Below are 26,417 nucleotides of genomic sequence, written 5' to 3'. Positions count from 1 at the left end.
TTTAATTTTGTTTTGGAGTCCTATTGGGTTGTCTTCGGACACCTCCCTTTCATATCTTAAATTGTGTCTCAAGGGTGTTAGAGAATTCAACAGTCTGGGGCACCCCAATAACGTTTAGCATATAGTTCGTGTTATGTTACAGAGCACTTTCTGAATATAGGCGTTACCTATACTGACTCCCCCCGGGCGAAAGGAGGCACATTTACATTTCAGGGTCCCTTTTATTGGCTGGAGTTGGTAAAATCTCAATTCCTACACTTTTTTCCCCCAGGAGGCTCAGAGGCCACTAGTCCTGCAAGACACACGTACCATGCTCACCGTCTTCGGAACCAGCAGTCTCCGCAGAGCCTGCCCCAGCTGCTGGGAAAGGAGACTGCGCGGAAGGAAGGAGTCCGATTCGCGGCCGCTCGCGGGCGGGGGACGGGGAACGGGGAGGGGCGGTGCCGGCGCGCGCGCGGGCGGGGTGTGCGCGCCGCCGCCGCCGCCGCGTCACCAGCGTGCGGCACGTGCCCGTGTTTACGTCCCTCGTGGAGCAACCTACGTCAGCAGCCAAATGGCAACATTGTGGCGATACTGAGGGTTACAGTTTAGGAGACGCGTCTATCCGTCAGGCCGGCTCCGGGCGGTCGGGAAGAGGAGGAGAAGGAGGAGGGGCGGGGAGATCGGCCTGGACGAGCGGCGGAGACGCACACATCGCCGGCCCCTACCGCCTACCGGCCTGCCCGGCCCCGCAGGACCCGCTCCTCACCTTCCGAGAGCCGCAGACGCAGCACCGCGGCCTCGCGCTGGGGGCGGCCGGGACGGGCGCGAGGCGCTGCCGCAGCACTGGGCTTGTAAACAGATCCAGCCGCACGTGACCATGTGAACTACCTGCTCCGGGGACGCGTATTGTCTTTCCCGCGAGCCGCCACAAAGGAAAGCGGCGGGTTCAAGTGAGGAGGGCCGGGCGAGTAAACGGGGAGAGCCGGCTGGCGCGCTAAGATGGCCGAAGGCGCTCAGCGAGGGTGAGCGGGGGGCGCGGTGCAGCCAGCCGGTGAGTCTTCGAGCGGGCAGGGCCAGCGGCGCCTCCCCCGCGGCCTGGCACCGGAGCCACCATGTCGTTCGCGCTGGAGGAGACGCTCGAGTCGGACTGGGTGGCCGTGCGGCCCCATGTGTTCGACGAGCGCGAGAAGCACAAGTTCGTCTTCATTGTGGCCTGGAACGAGATTGAGGGCAAGTTTGCCATAACCTGCCACAACCGGACCGCCCAGAGGCAGAGGAGCGGCTCCCGGGAGCAGGCGGGGGCACCCGCGTCCGACGGGACCCGCGGGCCAGGCAGCCCAGCGGGCAAGGGCCGGCCCGAGGCCACTGTCTCTGCGACTCTGGGTAGGAGCCCGGGGCCCCGGAGGAACCCGGCCTGGGGGGAGGGCGGCTCTCCGCGGAGCGCGCGCAGCCTTCGGGGGGACCCGCTGCTGCGGTGTCCCGCCGGCAAAGGGGCGGAGAGCCCCCTCAGGAGCCCAGTGCGGGCCAAGACCAGCCCGGTCCGAAGGAGATCTGAAGGCAAAGATGTGGCGGGGGCCGTTACAGCAGCACCCCCGCCGGCGTCCAGGGAGGCCCCGGTGTCCTCCGTGCGAGTAGTGAGCACTTGTGGGGTGGTTTCCGAGGAGATAGAGGTGCTGGAAATGTTGAGGGAAGACGAGGTGGCCCCGGCGGCCCTGGCGCTCTCAGACGCGGAGCAGCCGCCTTCCACTATCGAGCTGGAGTCCCCGGCCGAGGAGTGTAGCTGGGCCGGGCTCTTCTCCTTCCAGGATCTGCGTGCTGTGCACCAGCAGCTGTGTTCTGTGAACTCGCAGCTGGAACAGTGCCTGCCCGTATTCCCCGAGGAGCCCTCTGGCATGTGGACCGTGCTGTTCGGGGGCGCTCCAGAGATGACCGAACAGGAGATCGACACTCTGTGTTATCAGCTCCAAGTCTACCTGGGCCATGGCCTGGACACCTGCGGCTGGAAGATCCTCTCCCAGGTACTTTTCACTGAGACCGACGATCCCGAGGAGTATTACGAAAGTCTTAGCGAGCTGCGGCAGAAGGGCTACGAAGAAGTGCTTCAGCGGGCCAGGAAGCGCATCCAGGAGGTAAGAACCTAGTCTGGGCTCCAGTCGTTGCTTTTGGGTACTCACTGCCGGAGGCTGGAGCCTCAGTCCGGGCTGTGATCATTTGGGAGACTTTTTCTTCTGGACCGGAAAAGCGGAAGAAGATGGGTTCGTTACCAGTCAGCCCCTTAATTCCTTTCAGTAGTGGGAGAACCGTGGATTTTCTTAATTGGCCCTCTGAAGGAACTTTAAGTCTTTAGATTTCCTCTTCCCATTCATCAAATAGGTTCTGTATAATCAGTGGTGTGTTTACTACTCAGTGCTGCAAGTAAGATTAAAGCCACTCGGAAAAAAGGCGACCCAGCATTTCGTTTCTCTTTTGCCTTTCTTTCCACCAATAACTGCCCAGATATTAACCCTACTTTTCTGATGTCCTGTTCATTTACTTAAAATATATTTGTCGCAGGGAATACAGTTGGTCTTCTTTTTAATCTCCGTTTGCAGTTTGGCAACTTAGGCAAATTTTAAATTCATTTTACTTCAAATGAGGGAATTGTCCAAATCAAAAAGCACCATATGAATGTATTTTTTAAAGGCTTATGCATAGTCTCGAGTCTTTATAGCTGACTGATGTTCAACTCCTGTTTTAGGGAGAAAAAAAGGTCTTGGGCAGGAATGTTTATTATACTTTTGTACTTGTAAAAGTAGTACAAAGCATTTTCAAACTACCTTACACAAAATTACAGGAAATAATGGAAGAGGTCTGCATAGGTATATATGAGGAGGTCCATGGTTTGTAGGATATACATAATTTGAGGTCACGCCTACCCAACAGCTTCTGCTGAAAGAACTGTACAAAAAAAAAAAAAAGTATTTTAAAATATACTTTAGTTTTTGGGTCACCTGGCTGGTTCAGTCAATAACCCCTGCAACTCTTGATCTTGGGGTTGTGGATTTGAGCCCCATGTTGGGTGTAGAGATTACTTAAAAAAGTCTTTAAAAATATATATATACTTTAGTTTTCCCAATGGGCACGAACAGATACTTCCTCAAAGCTATTATTTTTAGTATTAGTACCAGTTGAGGTTAGAGGTGGCGTCGGGAAATGCCCCCTTTTATGGTGTTTATAATCCTGACATTGTGTTGTCATCTGTTAACTTTGCCTGTGTTTATAAAAGACTCGAATCCTGCTATTAAGGCTAGGAAACTCGTACCTCCTTGTTTCTGCATGGAATTGTCTGTATTTTTCATTGCTAGATTTGGGGCATAAGGAATTTTTTTTTTCTTATTTAACCCACAGTGCTCTCCTACAACTTCCTGAATCCAGGTTTTCATTCTTTCCTGTTAGTTTACTTTGTGCTAAGCATTACCCACCTGGTAATGCTATCCTAGAATCCTAAGGATGTTTTTATTTCCCTCTTTTTTAAATTTTTTTTTAAGATTTTATTTATTAGAGAGCTCACGTGTTCATGCATGAGTGGGGGGTGAGGGACAGGGGGAGAGAGAGAAGCAGACTCCCTACTGAGCCGGAAGCCCCACATGGGCTCCCAGAACTCTGGGATCATGACCTGAGCGGAAGGCATACGCTTAACCAACTGAGCCACCCAGGCGCCCGACAGGGGGAGAGAGAAGCAGACTCCCTACTGAGCAGGGAGCCCCACACGGGCTCCCAGAACTCTGGGATCATGACCCGAGCGGAAGGCATATGCTTAACGAACTGAGCCACCCAGGCGCCCCTAATTCCCTCTTTATCATCTACTTCTGGAATGTGTTCTACCTTAATTCTTTTTGGAAGGAAGTGATAAATTTTAAATGGTCACATATATTCTTTTTAGAGTTTTGTTAACATTGACCTGTATTTCTTTTAAACTGTGTGGACAAAATTAATATTTCTTTCTTATACTTTTTTGTTAAACTTTATATATATATACTTTTAAGGTTTTTATTTATTAGCAAGAGAGTGCACATGAGCTGACGGGCTGTGGGCAGAGGCAGAAGCAGACTCTGTGCTGAGCAGGGAGCCTGACCGGGCTCAATCCCAGGACCCCGAGCCAAAGTCAGATGCTTAACCGACTGAGCCACCCAGGCGCCCATAAACTTTGTATTTCTTATATCTCTAAATGATGTAGACTTGTTTAGTTTTAATTTTATTGGTACTCGAGAAAGTAATTTTGTCTGGTTTCATTCAAATAGGGTCAAAAATGAGAGTTGCCAAAAAATATAATTACAGTTTTCTGGAACTCTTTTCATGGGAGTGGAGGGTTACAGTTTTTAAAAGAATATTTTTTTTCCTAATTAAGGTTATGTTGACTGTGATGTTGTGTTCTCTTTAACCGAAAAATTTAAAGTTTTAAAGAGTATTTTGTGTTCTGGAAGGCAACTCAAATGAAGTTTATTATAAATTCATTGCACATTAAATATATAAAATTTTGGTGCTTCATTTAGTTGATTTGAACAGTATTTGAAAAATAATTACCATGACAACAAATAGACTCAGTTATAATGCTCACCCTGATATCTATTGGAAGTTTATATTGAAAGAAATGAAGTTTAGTAGGGAGATAAGGTGGTGTGATTAATTAGTGACTTCTGTGCGCTTGATAACGGGAGTGTAAGAGCATGGCAGACATGTTTTTTTTGTTTTTTCTTAGCTGCTTAAAATAGTTTGCAGTAACTTTCTTCAGGGAAAATAATTATAGAAATTGTGTCATTTTTGTATTATTGATTTTGTTAAATTTACATCTAATTTAATGATTTTGTTCCCATTGTGTGGGAGTGGTTATAAAGGTGTTCAAGCCAGGTATATCTGGTAAATCAAACACATTCTTAGGTATATGTTATTTAGAAAATTTACACTTTTGGGTTTGTTTGGTTTTTTTTCTAATTTAATTTCTCTGGATCTGTTTTCTGCTCCCCCCCCCAGTATTCCATTTCCTATTTAAAGCCTTCAGCTTAAAGGCCACACCTGTTTTTGTTCAAAATGGTCAGTTGTGAAAAGGAGGTGTTTTGTTTTGTTTTTTGGGTTTTTTTTTTTTTTTTTTTTTTACTAGAACAGACTGTGCAACTAGACTGTAAACTTCTCAAGGTCACTGGCCTTGACAGTATCTTGGAATTCTCTTTGCCATCCCTAGTTCAGGGCCACACATCTTGTGAGCACTCTTAATATTTGTGGACCAAGGACACAAGAGGTGTTCTTGTTTTTGTTGTTGTTGCTTTTTAGTATTACAAGAATTCAAAGGATTTGGAAGAAGGGTCTTTTTGAGTTAAAGCTCTGGGTAAATTAAAATTTTTATATTGATAAATGTAAATTCTACATAAGGGACCATGCTATTTAGAAACAGAGTAAAATCTTTTAAAACTGTAAATAACTTTCTAAATAAGAGGTCTTTATCTGGGGTTCGTGAATTCCCTCTAAATTGAGGGGAGCTATAAAGTGGCATGCTAAGTTTTATATGATCTGCATTTTTGGAGAGAGGCTTTTATCAAATTATTTAAGGTGTTCTTCAGAAAGAGCTTTAAAACCATAATTGTAAATCATTTGCTTTTTAAGCTTTGGGCATACTTCTATTGGAGTTAAAGTTTTAGAATACACTTAGGATTTAATATGGGGTTATAAGAAGTACTTCTATATCTTTGTTTTGTGAAATATTGAAGAATAAAATACTAAGTTGTCTGCTAAACGTTTTTGTTAATGATTCACAAATTTGGTCAGTTGACTGGAAATGATAGTTTGTGAGAAGCTATAATTTATATAATACTAATGAGAAATTTTTATTTAGTTTTAAAGATTTATTTATTTATTTTGAGAGAGAGAGGAGGGAGGGGCAGGAGAGAATCTTGTAAGCGGATTTCCTGCTGAGCCAGGAGCCTGACACGGGGCTGGATCCCACAACCCATGAGATAATGACCTGAGCTAAAACCAAGAGTGAGATGCATAACTAACTGAGCCACCCAGGTGCCCCACTAATGAAACATTTTCGGATAACATAGGAATTGTAAGGTTGTGTGCTACTTAAGGCCTTAATCTTAAATGAAATTTATTACATGGTAGGCTTGTTTTTGACTTTTACAAGGGTTTGCTGTGTAAGGAGTGCTATTTATATAGAAGGCACCCAGTCTGTGAATGAATCAAGTGCCAGCAAGGCTCCTTGGGATGGTTTCAGCAATAGTCTTAGTTGTTGGTCAGAGCTGAGGATCATATTATAGTGTATGTGCATGGGTGACCCATACCATGGCTTACTTACCTTTAATGACCTGGATTTTGTAAATAGTGGTTTCTGTATAAGGACAACTATTGTTGAAATAGTTGTGGTCCTTTAGATAGTGAACCTTAACTATGATGGTAGGCTTTATTAGGATCTAAAATAGTGTTCTCTTTGGAGAAGAGATTATGTGTATACAATTGTTCAGCTAACTTCTTCCCAGTTGATTTTAACTTACTGCCAGTAAAACAAACAAAAGAGCAGCATGTGTTTTTGTAAGTGGCCATGTAAGGCATGCTATAGACAGAGCCTGCCTAGTGCTTGGAGTCAGAAAGACCTGGCTTCCAAATAGAACTCAATAGAACTTCTGTGACCTGCTTAGTTAACCTTTTTAAAACAGGGAAATAGGGAAGATACTTAAAGGATATCTTAAGATTTAATATCCTTTGTATCTTAAAATGACTCAGCTGTAAATAACTCCTGACTTCTGAGGTTATTTAATTAACATAAGGGGCAGAGAGCTCTAGAAAGAATGCTTATCATCTCTCCAACCCATTATGATTTTTGTAATTTTTCTGAAAAACTAAGATTATTTATAAAACCCTGGAGCCACACTGATATCCCAACCAATCCCAACCATATATGTTAGAGAAATCATAGTCTTTTTGGAGCCCGAGGATGCTGGCCTTTCATTGGGATTGTGTGCCTTGACCCGTGATTAGGTATAAATAGTAGAAGCAGACTCAGGAAGGACGTAATGTAGTTGCATCTGAGAGAGCTGTTAGGGCTGTGTATGCCCATAAAAATAGTGCAGAGTTAAGGAATAATGAAGCTGAGTGAATTTTGTAGGATTCTTGGAAGTTAGGATGAAAGACTTGTAGAGGCCATGGAAACAATCACTTATATACTAATCATTTTCTTCTTTCCTGTGCCCAAATAAACTTGGCCATTTTCACGTCACTGAAAAGAGAGAAGTATAGAAAAAAGATGAACATATCCTTTTCGGTTAGGGCATCTATAGTGCAGAAACATGGAGGCTGGTGGCAGGATAGCAGCAGCCTTCGTCGTAGCTGATCTACGTGCTGCTTTCTCTGCTTGCTGTTTAACATCACATGATGCCCCGTCCGCCACATAGTTCACAGACTTGAAATCAGGCATGTTTCCTCCTTGCTAAAACAAGGCCAACTTGGACAAACACTTGACAAATGTGATTTGGGGGGCGTAGAACAGAGAAGGTGAGTGGGTGGTTTGGTTTGTTAAACATAACAATTGTTATGTTTGAATTAGCAATCTTCACTCCCCAGATCTTCACATGTTACTTTAATCAGTCTCTCACTGTTCTCCATTGCTGCTTTATTTGACCTTTCATTGACTGGAATATTGCTGGAAGTGGGAATTGAAAGCAAAAGGTAGCCTTCCCTTCCAATGATGGTTAAATGCCTATGTGCTTACTTTTTTGTAATGGAAAGTTTCCGTGGCTCTTTTCACTCTTGAATAGGCCAGATCTGCTCCCCTTTAATCTGCCCAGTTTCCTCAGTTGTTGATGGGAAAAAATTGAAGTTGCAATACTGAGAGAATGTAATGAAGACTAATAGTTCTTGGTGCTATTTGTTTTCTGATAGGGGTGATGAAGTTTATTTGGCCTTTCAAACCTCTTGTAGTGGACTGTTAATACTAAGTAGCCTTAACACAGAGTAAGTTATTAAAGCTCCACAAAGGCAGAGAAGGATTCATTCGGCAAAAAGCTGGAAAATGTAATGAGTTTTCTTAAATGTGGAAAATTACCCTTTTATGTTTGTCCTTGGAAATTTTAGTTTTTTATCTTTATTTTTTATTTTTTTTAAGATTTAAAGAGAGGGAGAGTGTGGGGGAGGAGCAGGGGGAGAGGAGGAGAATCCCAAGCAGACTCTGCTGAGCAACCAGGCTGGCTGTGGGACTCCATCCCATGACTAATGACGAGGAACTGAGCCACCCAGGTGCCCCTATGCTTGTCCTTGAATTTTAAATTTTATATGTTTATAATTGCATATGCTAGACTCTTTTCGTACTGTAGTGAAGGTTTTGTAGTATAGGCTGTTAAATAAAAATAGGCCTGATGGTCCAGAGGAGAATGGTTTTAAGGATAAATGTATGAAGTTCAGTTAATGATGTGGGGTTTTTATTTTTTTTAGGGTTTGAGGGCGATGGCTAGAGGCTTAGTTTATTCCACAAATTATTAGTGCATCCAGGTAACATAAGCATAGGGAGACTACAGTGATAAACAAAAACGCTCATTTGCTCCAGAAGAAGTTTTAAGATTTTATTTATTTATTTGGCAGAGAGACAGTGAGAGAGGGAACACAAGCAGGGGGAGTGGGAGAGGGAGAAGCAGGCTTCCTGCTGAGCAGAAAGCTCGGATGTGGGGCTCAATCCCAGGACCCTGGGATCATGAGCTGAGCTGAAAGCAGACGCTTAACCACTGAGCCACCCAGGCGCCCCTGCTCCAGAAGAAGTTTTAAATACAATTGGTTATCAAATTGGCCTGCTGCTAGGAATTAGTTGAGGCTGGGTTTTTGTTTGTTTTTTGAGGCATGGTATTTTTTTTTTCTTTTTCAAGAAGCTCTACATTGTCTATGGTAAGTGCTTAGGGGAAGAAAATTTATTGAATGTGGCTCAGTAAAATCTATTTTTGTCCGAATTCTGATACTAGTAGCTTGACCTCAAGGCTGTCACTTAAGGTCCTTGGTCCAAGGTAAGACCAAGGTAGGACATTAAGGATCCCCAGGGTAGTTTACAGGCACAGTATGGCAAGTGTTGGAACCTGAGCCACTTGTTTTATGTGCTTGTATCCAGGTTTAGGTCTCCCTACTGTAAGCTGTTCAGACTGTTCAAGTTCAGCACTTCTAATTTTGCTAGAGTTTTTTAAGGCTTTGAAAAAGCCCTAAATCATTTTTGGCTGCAAAGGGCATTAGAAGAGGGCAGAAGTGTTTCTTCCTGTTCTTATATTTGTTTTCTTGTCCTCAGTTTGTTCATTACTTGTTCTGAAGGTGTTTCCCCCCTTCAGTCCCCCCAGGCTTTGGTACATTTCCCTATGGTTTCTAGTATTAAAACTGCTTTTCCATTTGATAACTTGAAGTTACATTTACAAAGCAAATGTTTAGTTACTAAAATTATTTTTTTAAGCCTTTCTCTTCACCTTCCTATCTAGGTGAGTCTGTCTTCTCTTTATTGACACCAATGGGGCCATGACTGGAGGGACCTGTGTGTAGTGAAATATTCAAGGTTTTAAATTTTCAGTTGTTAGAGTAACCTTTATTGAATGCTTCCTGTGGCTCTACCACTGTGCTGAGGTCTTTAAATTTAATCTCAATTAGTGTGTAGATAGGAGTTAAGAGGTAGTTTTTGAGTTTTGAGTCTTGGCTTCTCTGTCTGATAGCTTTGTGAATATGGGCCTGCCTAATTGTCTTATTTCTTTAGCTGCAACTTCTGTAAAGTGAGAGAATATTGCTGCCTTTTTTTATGTCAGTACTTAGAACAGTGCTGTGTACCCAGCAAACACTTGGTAAATATGAACTTTTAATGTTAATTTTCATATCAAACTAAAAGGTAGGGATTTTACAGTAGAGGAAACAGGTTCAAAGAGATCAGATAAATTTGCATAAGATAACATATCTGGCATATAAGTGAACCGGACTCAAATCCAAGCCTGATTCTATCCTGCCTTTTTTTTTTTTTTAAAGATTTTATTTGTTTATTTGCTAGAGAGAGCATAGGGGAGAGAGAGTGAGCAAGAGCACAAGCAGGGGGAGCTGCAGGCAGAGGGAGAAGCAGGCTCCCCGCTGAGCAAGGAGCCCAATGTGGGACTCGATCCCAGGACCCTGGGATCATGACCCGAGCCGAAGGCAGCTGCCTAACCCACTGAGCCACGCAGGCGTCCCTCTATCCTGCTTTCTTAACCATTGGGCCATCTTCTTTCCTGTGGACAGGGAGAGAAGCAAACTGATAAAACATTGGCAAACAAATACTTGGTCAGTGTCTCATCACCAGACAAAAAACTTTATTAACAGTGTTTGGCTGCTGATTGTTTTTGGAAAACTTTGATTATGTACGTATACTGTATTTACATATACTGTAATTAACAATGTTGTATGTAATTAGAGAACATGGTAATCCTAAAGGACGCTCATTTAAATTTGTACATCTGTGATACATGAGGCTCTAGTGAGACAGAATTTGAGAGAGAGAGAGAGAAAGAGAAAGAAGGAACAGGGGGAGGGGCAGAGGGAGAGGGAGCAGCAGAATCCCCACTGAGCAGGGAGCCTGACTGCTGAGCGGGGAGCCTGATTTGAGGCTTGATCCTAGGATCCAGGGATCATGATCTGAGCCAAAGGCAGATGCTTAACTGACTGAGGCATCCAGGCGCCCCTGCAAATGGCTTTTTTTCTGGAGATACTCCTAAACCTCTTTTCTAGTACAGCAGGGTGGATATACTGCAATACCTTTAGAATCAAGTAGCCATCTTGGAAAGCGCAATGGAATAAATTGGTAAAGGGAGGATTACAGAACGTCGTTGTTATGTCATACAGATCAGGGTTTTTGGAGATAAAGTTTTTGAGTCTTCAAAAATGATCGATTTTTGTCAGTTTTTCATGTAGTGTGTGAATAGGTTGTTTTTAAAACTGGTGTTTTGTGCATGTTTGGGTGTGTGCCCTTGGAGTCTGAAGATGTCTTAAGACGTTAAGAGTTTTACTCTCCTTCTGCCCTGTGGTCGTCTCTCATCCTAGAGTTCTAAGTCCAGGATTTCCAACTTTCAGTTGCATCTGGATGCTCTGCCGAACTTGTGTTCATTCCATTTATCCAGAGTGCATCCTCCCACCTGCCATCCCTGACTTGGTGTGTGGATCTCTGTGCAGCAGTGCCTTTAATCCGAGTCTTTGCTATATCCCTGAAAATGCCTCACTCCCCTCAATTCCCAGAACTGTTATTCATTTCTTCCAAATCTGGTGTTTGTTGGTTTTAAGAAGCCATTGATTATGACATGTTTGATTTTAAGACAGGTGTTCCTTAGTGTAGAAAAAGAAACACTGTTATATGTACACATTGATTTGTAAATGCATACCGATTCAGAAATATTAAATATTGATTTTAGAACTAAAGAACTAAACACACACGCAGAACAAACTGTACTCTTCCATTGCTTACCGTTGTCCTGTAGACAGAGGCCAGATTCCTGGTATTCAAAGCCATCCATATTTTGGTTAGCCTGCAGTCTTAACTCTTTCTTCTCTACATGAACCTTTCATTATTGTAGCCAAGCTCTTTTACCCATAATTTGCTGAACTTACAGTACCCATGTTCCACTATACAGGAGACCACCCTCTAATGTCTTCCCTTTTTTGTCTAACTACCCTTCTTTCCAGGGCCAGATTAAATGCCTCCTCATAGAAAGTCATTTCTGACCTCTGTCAGAGGAATTTCTCTCAGAAATCCAGAGATCAGAGAAGCCTTATGATACATATGGCTGACATCATCCATAACTGCTGCCCTGTGTTTTACTCTTTGTGAACAACTCCTGCCCTTTAAAATGCATTATAGATCCTAGGAGACAAAGATGTCCTTTTTTTTTTTTTTAAAGATTATTTGTTTATTTATTTGAAAGAGAGAGAATGAGAGAAAGAGAGAGAGAGAGAGAGAGCGAGCACATGAGAGGGGGGAGGGTCAGAGGGAGAAGCCGACTCCCCGCTGAACAGGGAGCCCGATGCGGGACTTGATCCTGGGACTCCAGGATCATGACCTGAGCTGAAGGCAGTCGCTTAACCAACTGAGCCACTCAGGTGCCCCGAAAGATGGATTTTCTTGCTACTATTTTCTAATGCCTCAGATTCCCTAGTGCCTCTGTATACAGTTGGTGCTCAGTAGATAGGTGTTCTTTGATCTTCAAAAAGTTAACTTCTTTACATGACATGTATGCATGTAGCTAACATTTTGATTAGAGGTATGTGTTTCCCCAGGAGTAAAATGAAATAAAATGTACCCCTTCTCTATGGAGCAAAGAATCTAAAAATCAATGTTTAAAATTTCAGAATGAGTTATTACTGTCAGTAGCCCTTATACTTTGTAAAATTGTGTTTCAGCATTAACCAATATTAACAGATAATCAGTGATAAACATACAAAATAATATAGAAATGGTACAGCAGTTTTACAGAACAAGAATAGAATTGAGCAGTGTGCTTTGTGAATGTGGAAAACATGTTTGGCTTTAGTCCTTACTTTCAGCTGAAGAAACAGATCTGATAGACCTAAAGGGAGTTCCAAGAGCCATAGATCCTGTTTCATTGCTGGGTTAGGCCTCCCCCATCTGAGCACCCTAGTGCTAGTCCTGAATCATTCCTTTTCACAAGCAGGTAATTATTTGAATGTCTTAACAGTAACTTAATAGTGAAGCTATTTGTGGATTTTATTACATTGCTTCTTAAACATCTTTCTAAATACGTAAAAAATATAAGGCACTCTGTCTTGGGTTTGACAGATTAGAGTAGGGAAGAAAGTTAAGAAACTATACATAGGAGAGTTTAGCTTCTAAATTTTATATCTACGGCCTTAAAAATTATTCTGTGATCTTCAAGGATAGTAGCAGTCCTATAAGCCTGCAGTGAGAATTGAGCTTGAACTAACTTGAACTAATTCTGATTGGGAAGGTACAGGATGGGAACTCCAGAATGAAGCACAGGTGTCTTCCTGTCTCCTCCACCGGAATGATCACTGGCATAGAAACCAAGTTGAAGAGGATTGGGGAAAGAAGTGGTGCAGGGTTGTTGTTTTGTAGTTTTCTCTGTTGCAGTGATTATAGGGAGTCTTTAAAAAAGATTTATTTTTTATTTTTTTTATTTTTTATTTATTTGACAGAGAGAGACACAGCGAGAGAGGGAACACAAGCAGGGGGAATGGGAGAGGGAGAGGCAGACTCCCCATGGAGCAGGGAGCCCGACGAGGGGCTCAGTCCCAGGACTCCGGGACCATGACCCGAGCAGACACTCGGCGGACGCTCAACGACTGAGCCACCCAGGCGCCCCTAAAAAAATTTTTTTTAACTGTTGTCACTGACTCCTTTAAGAACGCGATAGAAAGTCTCTCAGTCCTTGCCCTAGAAAAATTTTGCAAAAAGCAGAGTTTTGTTTCAGATAAGTGAGACCTCAGAGGTTAAGAGCCTATTTCTTATCACGATTAGATCAAGGGAGGCAAAAAAAAAAAAAATATCCATTAGGGAAGTTTAGAAAGAAGGGAAAGAGAAGTGTTCTTATTAGGCTAATATGTTTAATTGATGCTTTATGCAATTGTGCTTCATTTCTTTTAAGTGAATCAATAGAGCAAAATAACTTTCTAAAATTGCAAGAGATGTGTCAGGTCTTTTTTTTTTTTTAAGATTTTATTTTTTTATTTGACAGAGACACAGCAAGAGAGGGAACACAAGCAGGGGGAGGGGGAGAGGGAGAAGCAGGCCTCCCGCTGAGCAGGAAGCCCGATGTGGGGCCCGATCCCAGGACCCTGGGATCCTGACCTGAGCCGAAGGCAGATAGATGCTCAACCGCTGAGCCACCCAGGCGCCCCAGTGTGTCAGGTCTTGAAGCAGAAATAATTCAATTCAACTTGCTATTTCTAGGCCCCTTTCCCTGCCTGTTCTTTTTTTCCCCTGCTGCATTCTGCTATGAGCGTCTCCATATTGTGTTAGCTGCACCTCAGCCCTTGGATTCTTGTGTTGTAATTCTCATTCAGATCCATCTACATTCTGACTCAGTTTGTGTCCATCAGTGAATCTTTTCATTTAGCAAACCTGCATTTTCCGTATTTTAAATTCAGACCTTCCCTATACATGGCAAACATCCTTAATCCTAAATAATCCAGTTCTTTCCAATTTCTTTGTACTCTTTTTTTGTGTGTGTTTTATTTAGAGCACCTTGCACATTTTGCAGTTGATAACCTACAAATGTCTGCATCTCCGCTTATTCCCTGGGTTTTGTCAGTTTTGGTTAGCAAAATAGAAACCTGTTACAATAGGTTAGTGATTATATTCTTTTATCAGTTAAGTTCTTTTTTTTAAAGATCTTATTTATTTATTAGAGAATGAGAGACAGAGAGCATGAGAGGGAAGAGGGTTAGAGGGAGAAGCAGACTCCCTTCTGAGCAGGGAGCCCGATGTGGGACTCAATCCTGGGACTCCAGGATCATGACCTGAGCCGAAGGCAGTCGCTTAACCAACTGAGCCACCCAGGCACACTAAATTCTTTTTTTTAATAAAGATTTTATTTATTTGACAGAGACACAGTGAGAGAGGAACACAAGCAGGGGGAGTGGGAGCGGGAGAAGCAGGCGTCTTTCTGAGCCGGGAGCCCGATGGGGGCCTCGATCCCAGGACCTTGGGATCATGACCTGAGCCGAAGCCAGACACTTAACGACTGAGCCACCCAGATGCCCCTCAGTTAAATTCTTTTATCATAGATTATAGGAAGTGGTTTAGACTAAGAAGTCTAATGCTTATAGTAAATTGCATCTTTTGTGAAGGTTTAAAATGCATTTACTTTAATATTATTTTCAGATATTTAGATTAAAATAGATGGCCAGTTGAAGTTATAATTGGTTTTAAGGTAATCTAATGTTGGAAAAACATGAAACTTTATAGCAAAGTGGACAAATTAATAAATTAGCAGTGTTAGGTGAGATGCCTTGGGCTTCTCTGCAAGAGTATTAAGTTTAGTTGCTGCATGATACCTTTGTAAAGTACCGTTCTGTTTCAGGATAAAGCATGTGGGAAATAATATATAAATATATTAAAACGTGAATAGAATAACTGATTTTCTGTCTTGTCAGCTGCACATATCTGCATAGAGTGGTATTATGATTTAATTAATAAGCATATCGTGACCTGATGTTTTTGTGTTGGCAGAAAATAGTATCTCTTTGGTGCATTACATTTACTTTAGTGTCTCTGTAAGAAGAGCTCAAAGAAGCCTAGTGTCTGAGGATTGTCTTACTGTTGAATGGTGGCATTTGATCATTGGTAAATGACTCCAGGACTTTATTATTGAGAGATGTTCTACAGTTTTGTTTTCTCATTCTTTTAATAGTTTTACTTTCCTAAAACTTGGTAGAAAATCATTATCTCAAGGAAAATTTTCCATTTTCTTTTTTTTTTAAAGAGACAGGAAGAGCATGCGCATGCATGTGCAAGCCAGAGGGAAGGGGCAGAGGGAGAGAGAGAGAGAGAGAGAGGGAGAGAATCTTAAGCAGGCTCCATGGCTGGGGTGGAGCCTGACTCAGGGCTCAACCTCATGACCCTGAGATCATGACTTGAGCCAAAATCAAGAGTCAGATGCTTAACCGACTGAGCCACCAAGGCGCCCCGAAAACCTCCCATTTTCAAGTGGAATAAAAGATGAAGGGCTGTGAATATACATTTTCTGGCGAGGAGAGAATTACTGCCTTTAAAACTATAAAGGTAGTTTATTGGGGCGCCTGCGTGGTTCAGTCATTGGGCATCTGCCTTCGGCTCAGGTCATGATCCCAGGGTCCTGGGATCAAGCCCCACATCAGGCTCCCTGCTCAGTGGGAAGCCTGCTTCTCCCTCTGCCGCTCCCCCTGCTTGTGTTCCCTCTCTGGCTTTCTCTCTCTGTAAAATAATTAAATAAAATCTTTAATAAATAAAGGTAGTTTATAATTCATTGTAAAGATTCATTCTAATTCATTGTTGCTATTACATATTCACTCTTTTTTCCCTAGTTATCTTATCCTATCCTTCTTTAATCTCGTTATTACTAATATGCCTGCAGCCTTGAGGTGGTTAAGCCATGATGGAGGTGAGCACCTTTGCCACCAATTAGAACTGATTTTTCTGTGATTAGAAATTGATTAGCTGCTGTTACTTTCATAATCCTACTTGAAATAGATGGTTCAACACAGGATTTAGCTACTTTGGATAATAGGTAGGCACAAGAAGAGAAACATGTATCATTTTCATATTTCTTACACCTCATTTTTTGGAAAAGTTATGTGTGCACATATATTTTGGATATTGTGCCAAAGGGGATAATTTACTTTTCCTTTTTTTATATGTAAGCCAGAATACTTTAGAGGTTGGGAAGTGGAGAAGGAATAGAATATAAAACCTTCCTTTAGGGGCGCCTGGGTGACACAGTTGTTGTTGTTGTTTTTTTTTAAAGATTTATTTATTTGAGAGAGCGAGAATGAGAGAGAGAGAGTACATGAGAGGGGAGAGGGTCAGAGGGAGAAGCAGGCCCCTCGCCGAGCAGGGAGCCCGATGCGGGACTCGATCCCGGGACTCCAGGATCATGACCTGAGCCGAAGGCAGTCGCTTAACCAACTGAGCCACCCAGGCGCCCTGGGTGACTCAGTTGTTAAGCGTGCCTTCGGCTCAGGTCACGATCCCAGCACCTTGGGATCGAGCCCCGCATCGGGCTCCCTGCTCAGTGGGAAGCCTGCTTCTCCCTCTCCCACTCCTCCTGCTTGTGTTCCCTTTCTTGCTGTGTCTCTGTCAAATAAATAAATAAAAATCTTAAAAAAAAAAAAGTATATGGGGGCGCCTGGGTGGCCTCAGTTGGTTAAGCATCTGCCTTCAGCTCAGGTCATGATCCCAGTGTCCTGGGATCAAGTCCTGCATTAGGCTCCCTGCTCAGCAGGGTAGACAGCTTCTCCCTCCCCCCCCCCCTCACTCTCTGTGTCTCAAATAAATAAATAAAATATTTAAATAAAAAAGCATATGTATTTACTTGATAGATCAGAATTGAAAAAAAGTGTAAGTGGAATGTAAATCTACTCCCCACTCACTGCCGTTTCCCTGTCTGTGGCTCTTATTCTCAGAGGCAACCACTCTGAGTTTGTGTGTCTTTCAGATGCAGTCACATATACAAAGAAACATAGGACATAGATATTCTCCACTTTTTTAACAACTCAAATGGTAGCATATTATATACTCTGTTCTATGTCTTAGATATTTATTTTCTTTTTTTATTTCAATTCTATTTATATTTAGTTAACACATGGTAGAATTGGTTTCAGGTGTAGAATTTAGTGATTCATCACTTAACACAACACGAAGTGCTCATCAGAACAAGTGCCCTCCTTAATGCCCATCACCCATTTAGCCCATCCCCCCACCACCTCCCTCCATCAACCCTGTTTTTTCTCTATAGTTGAGTATCTTATGACTTGCTTATATCTTTTTTTCCCCTTCCCCTATGTTCATCTGTTTTGTTTCCTAAATTCCTCATTTGAGTAAAGTTATATGCTATTTGTCTTTCTCTGACTAACTTACCTTCCTTAGCATAATGCATTCCAGCTCCATTCACGTTGATGCAAATGGCAAGATTTCATTCTTTTTTATGGCTGAGTGATATTCCATTTGTGTGTGTGTGTGTGTGTGTGTGTGTGTGTGTGTGTGTGTACGTACACACACACATCTTTATCCACTCATCAGTCAGTGGACATTTGGGCTCTTTCCTTAATTTCGCTATTGTTGATGCTGTTCTGAACATCAGAGTGCATGTGCTCCTTCAAATTAGTATTTTTGTATCATTTGGGTAAATACCTAGTAGTGCACTTGCTGGGTTGTAGGGCAGTTCTATTTTTAACTTTCTGAGGAACCTCCATACTGTTTTCCAGAGTGGCTGCACCAGTTTGCATTCCCACCAACAGTGTAAGAGAGGGTTCCCCTATGTTGACATCCTCGCTAACATCTTGTTTCCTGCATTATGTTAGCCATTCTGACAGATGTGAGTGAGGTGGTGGCTCATTGTGGTTTTGGTTTGCATTTCCCTGATGCTGAGTGTTGTTGAGCATCTTTTCATGTGTCTGTTAGCCATCTAGTCTTTGGAAAAATGTTCATGTCTTCTGCCCATTTCTTAACTGGATTATTTATTTTTTTGAGTGTTGAGTTTGATAAGTTCTTTATAGATTTTAGATACTAACCCTTTATCAGACATGTCATTTGCCAATATCTTTTCCCTTTCTGTAGGTTGTCATTTAGTTTTGTTGATTGTTTCATTTGCTGTGCAGAAGCTTTTTATCTTGATGAAGTCCAAATAGTCGTTTTGCTTTTGTTTCCCTTGTCTCCAGAGACGGGTCTAGTTGGGTTTTTTTTCTCATAACAGGCTGCATTTCTTTTAATGGCTAAGTAATACTACATTGAACGGATTTGTTATGGTACATAGCTCCCCCCTCCCCCCGATCTTATGCTGTTCCTGTTAAAATTGCATATCTTTTCCCACATGTGCAAGTATATGTATAGGATAAATTTCTATAAGGGAATTTTTGGGTCAAAGAGAATGTGCATTTTAACACAGTTGTTTTTACTGGCTCTCAAACCCAAGGAGGGTTGCCTTTTGTTTCTACATCCTTTTCAACCCTAGATGATTCCCCCCCTTTTTTTTAAGATTTTATTTATTTATTTTACAGAGAGAGCACAAAGTAGGGGGTGTGGCAGGGGGAAAGGGAGAAGCAGGCTCCCTGCTGAGCAGTTAGCCCATGTGGGGCTCCATTCCAGGACCCTGGGATCATGATCTGAGCCAAAGGCAGAGGCTTAACCGATTGAGCCACCTAGGCGCCCCCGCAAGACTGTATTTTCAAAACCTTTTTTGTATTTTTCACAATCTTACCTGTGAAAAGTTTTAGTTTGTAATTTATTTTGGTAATCTTTTATGAGTGAATCTTCATTTGTTCAGCAATCATTTCTTTGAACCCCTTATATTCTTCATCTGTATTTTTACTGTATTTGTGGAAATCGTCTGTGTTGAAAGTACTTTTCACTTTATAATTAGCTTCTTGATATTATTTTGTATGCCTTTGTAGCCAGTTTAAAACTTTGCAGCAAAATTTATTAGTCTGTTTTGAGGTGGCTCCTGTGGCGCAATGGATAGCGCATTGGACTTCTCTTAGTCTGTTTTGATAGTTTTGGATTTTGATTCATGCTTTAAAAAGTATCCCATGATGAGATTATTTAAAGCAAAAACAAAACCCTCACATCTTCTACTTTTATGATTTTGTTATTTGCATTTTAAATTGATTTAAAATTTCTTGATGGAGCTGGAATTTATTTTGGTATAGGGAGTAAGGTAGGACTCCAACTTGTTTTATTTCCTGATGAAATGACAGTTATCACATGATTTCTTGATTGATTCATACTGTGCAGTAAACTTCCATGTATCTAAGCTCTTTAATAATACGTTGTAGTTGATGCTTTTATCAAATATTTGTAATACCTAGTAAGACCATTGCCCCTCTCCACAATTACTCTTTATAAAAGGTTTTTTTTTTTCTATTTTGTCCTCTTATTTTTCCATGTGGACTTTATTTTTATTTTTTAAGATTTTATTTATTTATTTGACAGAGAGAGACAGCGAGAGCAGGAACACAAGCAGGGGGAGTGGGAGAGGGAGAAGCAGGCTTCCCGCTGAGCAGGGAGCCCGATGTGGGACTCAGTCCCAGGACCTTGGGATCATGACCTGAGCCGAAGGCAGATGCTTAACGACTGAGCCACCCAGGCACCCTCCATGTGAACTTTAAAATTAGCCTTTTCTTATGCCATAAAGATGTCAAGAAACTATTACCATGTGAAATTTATAGATTAATTTATTAAGAATTGATATTTTTATTATTAGTTTTCCGTTTATTTACCTCACCTTTGGTACCTTTTTTTTTTTTTTTTTTTAAGATTTTATTTATTTATTTGACAGAGAGATAGAGCCGGAGAGCGCAAGCAGGGGGAATGGCAGAGAGAGAGGGAGAAGCAGGTTCCTTTTGAGCAGGGAGCCGGAGGCAGGGCTCAGTCCCAGGCCTCTGGGATTATAACCTGAGCTGAAGGCAGAGGTTTAACCGACTGAGCCACCCAGGCGCCCTCTTTTGGTACTTTTAAACATTTTAGTTAAAATGGCTCTTAATAGATGTAAATTTAATACTAAGTATTTTTCTTTTTGTTGCTGTTGTAAATGGAATCCTTGCCAGTTGTTTTTACTATAACAGGGCTGTTGGTTTCTGCATATAAATTATAACTAAGCTTATTGAATTCTTTTTCTATTGCAATTTTATTTATTTAATTTTTTTATTTGACAGAGACAGCGAGAGAGGGAACACAAGCAGGGGGAGTGGGAGAGGGAGAAGCAGGCTTCCCGTTGAGCAGGGAGCCCGATGTGGGGCTTGATCCCAGGATTCTGGGATCATGACCTCAGCCGAAGGCAGATGCTTAACGACTGAGCCACCCAGGTGCCCCAGAACCAGAATATCTTTATGATCATTTTATTGTGTCTTTGTAGGAATAAAAAGGCCAAATTACAATTTTTTTTAAAAGTAAGCATCTCATCAGAACAAAAAGAGTTATTAATTTGATGATTTCAAATCAGTGGCCATTGCCTTTATTTTTTTTTATTTTTTTAAAGATTTATTTATTTGAGAGCACGAGCATGTGTGAGCACCACTGTGTGAGTCGGGGGAGGGGCAGAGGAAGAAATCTTCAAGCACACTCCCCGCTGAGTGTGGGAGCTGGACATGGCTCAATCTCATGACCCATGAGATCATGACCGGAGCCAAAACCAAGAGTCAGATGCTCAACTTGACTGAGCCACCCAGGCACCTCAGCGGCCATTGCCTTTAAACATCCACTTTCATGGAATGGCTTACATACTGTAGATACCATCCTGGCAGGTGCTGGAGATAAGACGAGGTTGATTTTGTCACTCTGTACCTGTCTTACTAAAGATCAATCTGTGATTGACTTCAGTAATAACTATTTTTTTTCCTTAGAATAGCTAAAAATGTCCTTCCACCCCACCTCCATCCACTGAAAGTACTTTAATAGAGAACTGAACCATGAGAAATGGGAGGTTTGGCTCATTTTAGTTTAAACAGGGGCATACTTTAGAGATATTGTGGGTTTGATTTCAGACCACCACAATAAAGCAAATGTCACAATAAAACAAGTTAAATGAATATTTTGGTTTTCCAGCACATATAAATGTTGTTTCCACTATACTGTAGTCTATTGGGTGTACAGTAGTGTTATATCTAAAAAACAGTGTACATTACTTAATTTAAAAATAGTTTAAGGGTGTGGGGTGGCACAGTCAGTTAAGTGTCTGACTCTTGATTTCGGCTCAGGTCATGATCTCAGGGTTGTGAGATCGAGCCCCATGTCAGGCTCCGCACTCTGCGGACACTACTTAAGATTCTCTCTCCCTCTCTCTCTGCCCCCCCTCAAATAAATAACTAAATCTTTTTTTTTTTTAATAACTAAATCTTTAAAAAAAACCCTTACTGCTGAAAAATGGTAATCTTCTGAGCTTTCCGTGAGTTGTAATCTTCTTGAAGAGAAGGGTCTTACCTCAGTGCTGATGGCTGCAGATTGGTCAGGGTGACGGTTGCCTAAGGTTGAGGTGGCTGTGGCAATTTTTAAAAATGAGACAACAGTGAAGTTTGCTGCATTGATTGACTCTTCCTTTCATGAACAGTATCTCTGGAGCATGTGATGCTGATTGACAGCATTTTACCCACAGTAGAACTTCTAGCTTAATTGGGAGTCTGTCCTCTCAAACCCTGCCCCTACTTTATCAACTAAGTTTATGTGATATTCTGAATCTTCTGTTGTCATTTCAGTAGTCATCACAGCATCTTCAGTATTAAGTTCTGTCTCAAGAAACCACTTTATTTGCTCATCCATAAGAATCAACTCATCTGTTCAAGTTTTATCATGAGATTGCCGCAGTTCAGTCACATCTTCAGGCTCCACTTACTAATTCTAGTTCTCTTACTGTTTCTACCACATCTGCAGTTACTTCCTCCACTAAAGTCTTGAATCCCTCAGAATCATTCATGAGGTTCGGAATCAACTTCTTCGAAATTCCTGTGCATGTTGATATTTTGATATTTTCCCATGAATACTGAGTGTTCTTAATAGTGAATCCTTTCCAGAGGTTTTCAGTTGACTTTGCCCAGATCCATCAGAGGAATCACTACCTATGGCAGATATAGCCTTATGAAATATATTTCCTAAAGAATAAGACTTGAGAGTCAAAATTACTCCTTGATCCATGGGCTGTGGAATGGTTATAGTGTTAGCAGGCATGAAAAAACCACATTCATCTCACTGTTCATCTCTATGAGAGCTCTTGGGTGACTAGGTGCATTGTCAGTGTACAGTAATACTTTGATATGAATTGTTTTTTTCTGATCAGTAGATATTTTAAGTAGTGAGGTTAAAATATTCAGTAAACCATATTGTAAAGAGATGTGCTGTCATCCAGGCTTTGCTTTGGCATTTGTAGAGCATAAGCATAGTAGATTTAGCATAATTCTTAAGGGCCCTAGGATTTTGGGAATGGTAAATGAGCATTGGCTTCGGTTTAGTGACAACAACTGTATTAGCCCCTACCAAGGGTGTTAGTCTCTATTCTTTGAAGCTAGGCACTAGGTTCTCTTCTCTAGCTTGGAAAATCCTAGATGGCATCTTCTTCAGCTATAACAATGTAAGGCTGTTTTGTCTGCATTGGAAATCTGTTGTTTAGTGTAGCCACCTTCATGAATTGGTTGAGCTGGATCTTCTGGGCAACTTACTGTAGTTTCTACATCAGCACTTTCTGCTTCACCTTGCACTTCTGGAGATGTCTTCTCTCCTTAAACCTCTTGAACCAACCTCTCCTGGCTTCAGGCTTGTGTTCTGTAGCTTCTTCACCTCTTTCAGCCTTCATAGAATTGAAAAGAGTTAGGGCCTTGCTCTGGATTTAGGCCTTGGCTTAAGGGAATATTGCAGCTGGTTTGAACTATTCAGGCCACTAAAAACTTTCTGTGTATCAGCAATAGGGCTCTGTCACTTTATCATTTGTGTGTTCATTGGAGTAGCACTTTTAATTACCTTTATGAAGTCTTCTTTACATTTACAATTTGCCTAACTGGTGCAGGATTCCTCCCTCAGCTTTTGATATGCCTTCACCAAGCTTAATCATTTCTAGTATTTGATTTAAAGTTCACTTTAACTTAAACACTTTGAGGCCACTGTAGGGTTATTAATTAGGCTAATCTTCATATTGATGTGTTTCAGGGAGTGGGAAGGCCACAGGAGAGGCAGAGAGATGGGGGATTGGCCAGTTGGTTGAGCACTCAGAACATACAACATACAACATTTATCTGTTGAGTTCACCATCTTACATGGGCATGGTCCATGGTGCCCCAAAACTATTAGAATAGCAACATCAGAGTACTGATCACAGATCACCTAACAAAGATAATAATGAAAAAGCTAGAAATACTGTGAAAATTACCAAAACGTGACACAGATATGGTATGAGCAAATTCTGTTTTAAAAATGGCACTGATAGACTTGCTTGACACAGGATTTCTACAAACCTTCAATTTGTTAAAAACAAAAACAGTATCTGAAGTACAGTAAAGTGAAGCACAATAAAACGAGGTATGCCGGGAGCCTGGGTGGCTCAGTTGGTTAAGCGACTGCCTTCGGCTCAGGTCATGATCCTGGAGTCCCTGGATCGAGTCCCACATCAGGCTCCCTGCTCAGCGGGGAGTCTGCTTCTCCCTCTGACCCTCCCCCTTCTCATGCTCGCTCGCTCTCTCAAATAAATAAATAAATAAATAAAATCTTAAAAAAAAATAAAACGAGGTATGCCTATAGTGCTAATTAATAGTAAATGTAGTGAGAGAGTGAGAGGGAAAAATTGTTTTTGATTGAAGAAAAGTCACCTGCCATAATTTATATAACTTTAGAGAGACTTTTGCCTCACATCACTGTTAATATGGGTATATTAAGGAAGTATGGTTAGTTAATATGGGTATATTACATTATATGGGTATATTACATTATAATATGGTTAGTTAATATGGGTATATTAGTGAAGTAGAGTTTCTCAAACCTTGGCATGCATGCTTATCACATGGCAGTCTTAACTAAAATTCAGATTTTGATTCTGTGGGTCTGGAGTGGGCCCTCAAGTTCTATATTAATAACAGGTTCCCACATGATGCTGGTGTTGCTAGTCACAGACCATATTTTGAGTAACCAGGTACTAAAATGACCATCTGTTTCATTTGGTTATTTAGCTGAGTTGAACACAGCCAACTACATTAAAGAGGGCAGGTTGATCACATACATCGTTATTTTTTCCTACTCCATAGGTGGTTTTACTGCTTATTAGAATGTGCTGCATTTACAGACTCAGTGTGATGCCCTGTTCCTAGTGTGAACCCTCCAGACTTCAGGGAACATGATACTTTGCTACCCCTCATCCCACCCAGATTCTTTATCCAAGATGCTTTTATTCATGTGATTTCTCAAGTCTGGCTTGCCCTCCTTTACCTACACAGCACTTCTCATCCTTCAAGACCCAGTTCAAATCCTAGTTTTAGAATATCTTTTCCAACTGCATTAGCCTACTCCGATCCATCTTTTGTCTAACATTTTACTGTCTTTTATAATCAGTATTTTACTTTTATGTCTGTTAGCTTGCTTCCCTAGTTAGATTGTAGATCTCTTAAGGATAAGGTCTTTCTTGGACATTTTGTATCCCCTACATGACTCACCTGTTGGGTATCTAAAAAGCAATTTAGACAGTGTTAAGCATCTGCCTTCGGCTCAGGTTATGATCCCAGGTTCCTGGGATCGAACCCCTCATCGGGCTCCTGCTCCGCGGGAAACCTGCTTCTCCCTCTGCCTGCTTGCTCAGTGGGGAGCCTGCTTCTCCCTCCATCTGCCGCTACCCCTGTTCGTGCTCTCTGACAAATAAATCAGATCTTTAAAAAAATAAATTAAAAATAAGCACACGTACAGTGAAATACAATGTTGTCTTTAATTAGGTTTGTATTATCATATAAAAATTAATTGACTTTGTTTTATTTATGCGTTCATTCATTCATTCATTCATTCAGTAGACTCCACGCCAGTGGGAAGCCCGGGGCCGGACTTGAACTCAGGACCCTGATATCAAGACCTGAGCTGAGATCAAGAATCAGATGCTTGGGCGCCTGGGTGGCTCAGTTGGTTAAGCGACTGCCTTCGGCTCAGGTCATGATCCTGGAGTCCTGGGATCGAGTCCCGCATCGGGCTCCCTGCTCAGCAGGGAGTCTGCTTCTCCCTCTGACCCTCTTCCCTCTTGTGCTCTCTATCTCTCATTCTCTCTCTCTCTCTCTCTCAAATAAATAAATAAAATCTTAAAAAAAAAAATCAGATGCTTAACTGACTGAGCTACCTAGGCACCCCGGTAGACTTTGTTTTATATGAATTTTAGGATTACAGAAAAATTGAGTAGAAAATACATAGAGTTCCCATTTATTCCCCTCTTTCCCACAGTCTCCCCTAATCTTAAAGAGCATAGTTTACATTAGGGGTCATTCTTTGGGTTGTGCAGTTCTCTGACAGACAAATGGGGAATGTCTGTATCCATCATTACAGTATCATACAGAACAGTTTCACTGCTCTAAAAATCAAGTTTCCTTTATTCATTGGAGTGTGCCACCTTTCTCCAACTGCTGCCAACTAGTGATTTTTTTTTTTAACCTGTCTTCATATTTTGCTTTTTCCAGAATCGGTATCATAAAATATGTAGCCTTTTCACATTGGCTTCTTTTCACCTTTGAATATGTATCTAAGGTTCCTCCCTATGTTTTTTGGGGTTTTTTTTTGTTGATTGACAGCTCTTTTTTTTTTTTTTTTAGTGCTGAATGAATATTCTGTTGTGTGGATGTACCACAGTTTGTTTATTCATTATTGGATAATGAATATTATCCAATCCATTATTGGAGGACATCTCTGTTGCTTCCAAGTCTTGGCATTTATGAATAAAGCTCCTATAACCTTTATGTGTAGGTTTTGTTTGGATTTAGGTTTTCACCTCATTTGGGTAAATATCAAGGAACATGATTGCTGGATTATATGGTGACAATATATTTAGTTTTTTAAGAAAGAGATACCATGCTAACACTAATCAAAAGAAAGTTGGAGTAGCTATATTAATTTGAGATAAAGCAGACTTTGGACCAAGGGAAATTACCAAGGACAAAGGATAATAAAAGGGTTAATATAATAAAATAATATAATAAAAGGATGAATGCTCTAGGAAGACCTAATAATCCATGATGTGCATGTGCCTAACAACAGATCA

The 26,417-nt window shown here is 41.5% G+C and overlaps 2 protein-coding genes across 3 annotated transcripts in view; one reads left to right on the top strand and one right to left on the bottom strand.

Moving 5' to 3' along the window:
* The window catches only part of LOC141374854 (uncharacterized), a 130,624-nt gene extending 129,763 nt beyond the window's left edge, over window positions 1-861 (bottom strand). Inside the window, exons 1-2 of the mRNA XM_073905268.1 lie at window positions 749-861; window positions 310-524 (exon numbers count right to left, since the gene is read on the bottom strand). Coding sequence (XP_073761369.1) covers window positions 310-524; window positions 749-861 — 328 coding nt within the window. The remainder of the gene's footprint in view (window positions 1-309; window positions 525-748) is intronic.
* The window catches only part of JMY (junction mediating and regulatory protein, p53 cofactor), a 93,209-nt gene continuing 67,307 nt past the window's right edge, over window positions 516-26,417 (top strand). Inside the window, exon 1 of one of the 2 annotated variants that reach the window (XM_073905283.1) lies at window positions 516-2,111. In XM_073905283.1, the coding sequence (XP_073761384.1) occupies window positions 1,095-2,111 (1,017 nt within the window). In that variant the 5' untranslated portion in view covers window positions 516-1,094. The remainder of the gene's footprint in view (window positions 2,112-26,417) is intronic. The other variant, XM_025892556.2, reaches the window with a different exon arrangement.

The sequence above is a fragment of the Callorhinus ursinus genome, unplaced genomic scaffold, assembly GCF_003265705.2.
Source record: "Callorhinus ursinus isolate GAN/ISIS: 27379988/994484 unplaced genomic scaffold, GSC_fseal_2.0 scaffold23, whole genome shotgun sequence".
Lineage (NCBI taxonomy): Eukaryota > Metazoa > Chordata > Mammalia > Carnivora > Otariidae > Callorhinus > Callorhinus ursinus.
Note: the sequence above shows the minus strand (reverse complement) of the source record. Positions and strands in the feature narration are given on the sequence as shown.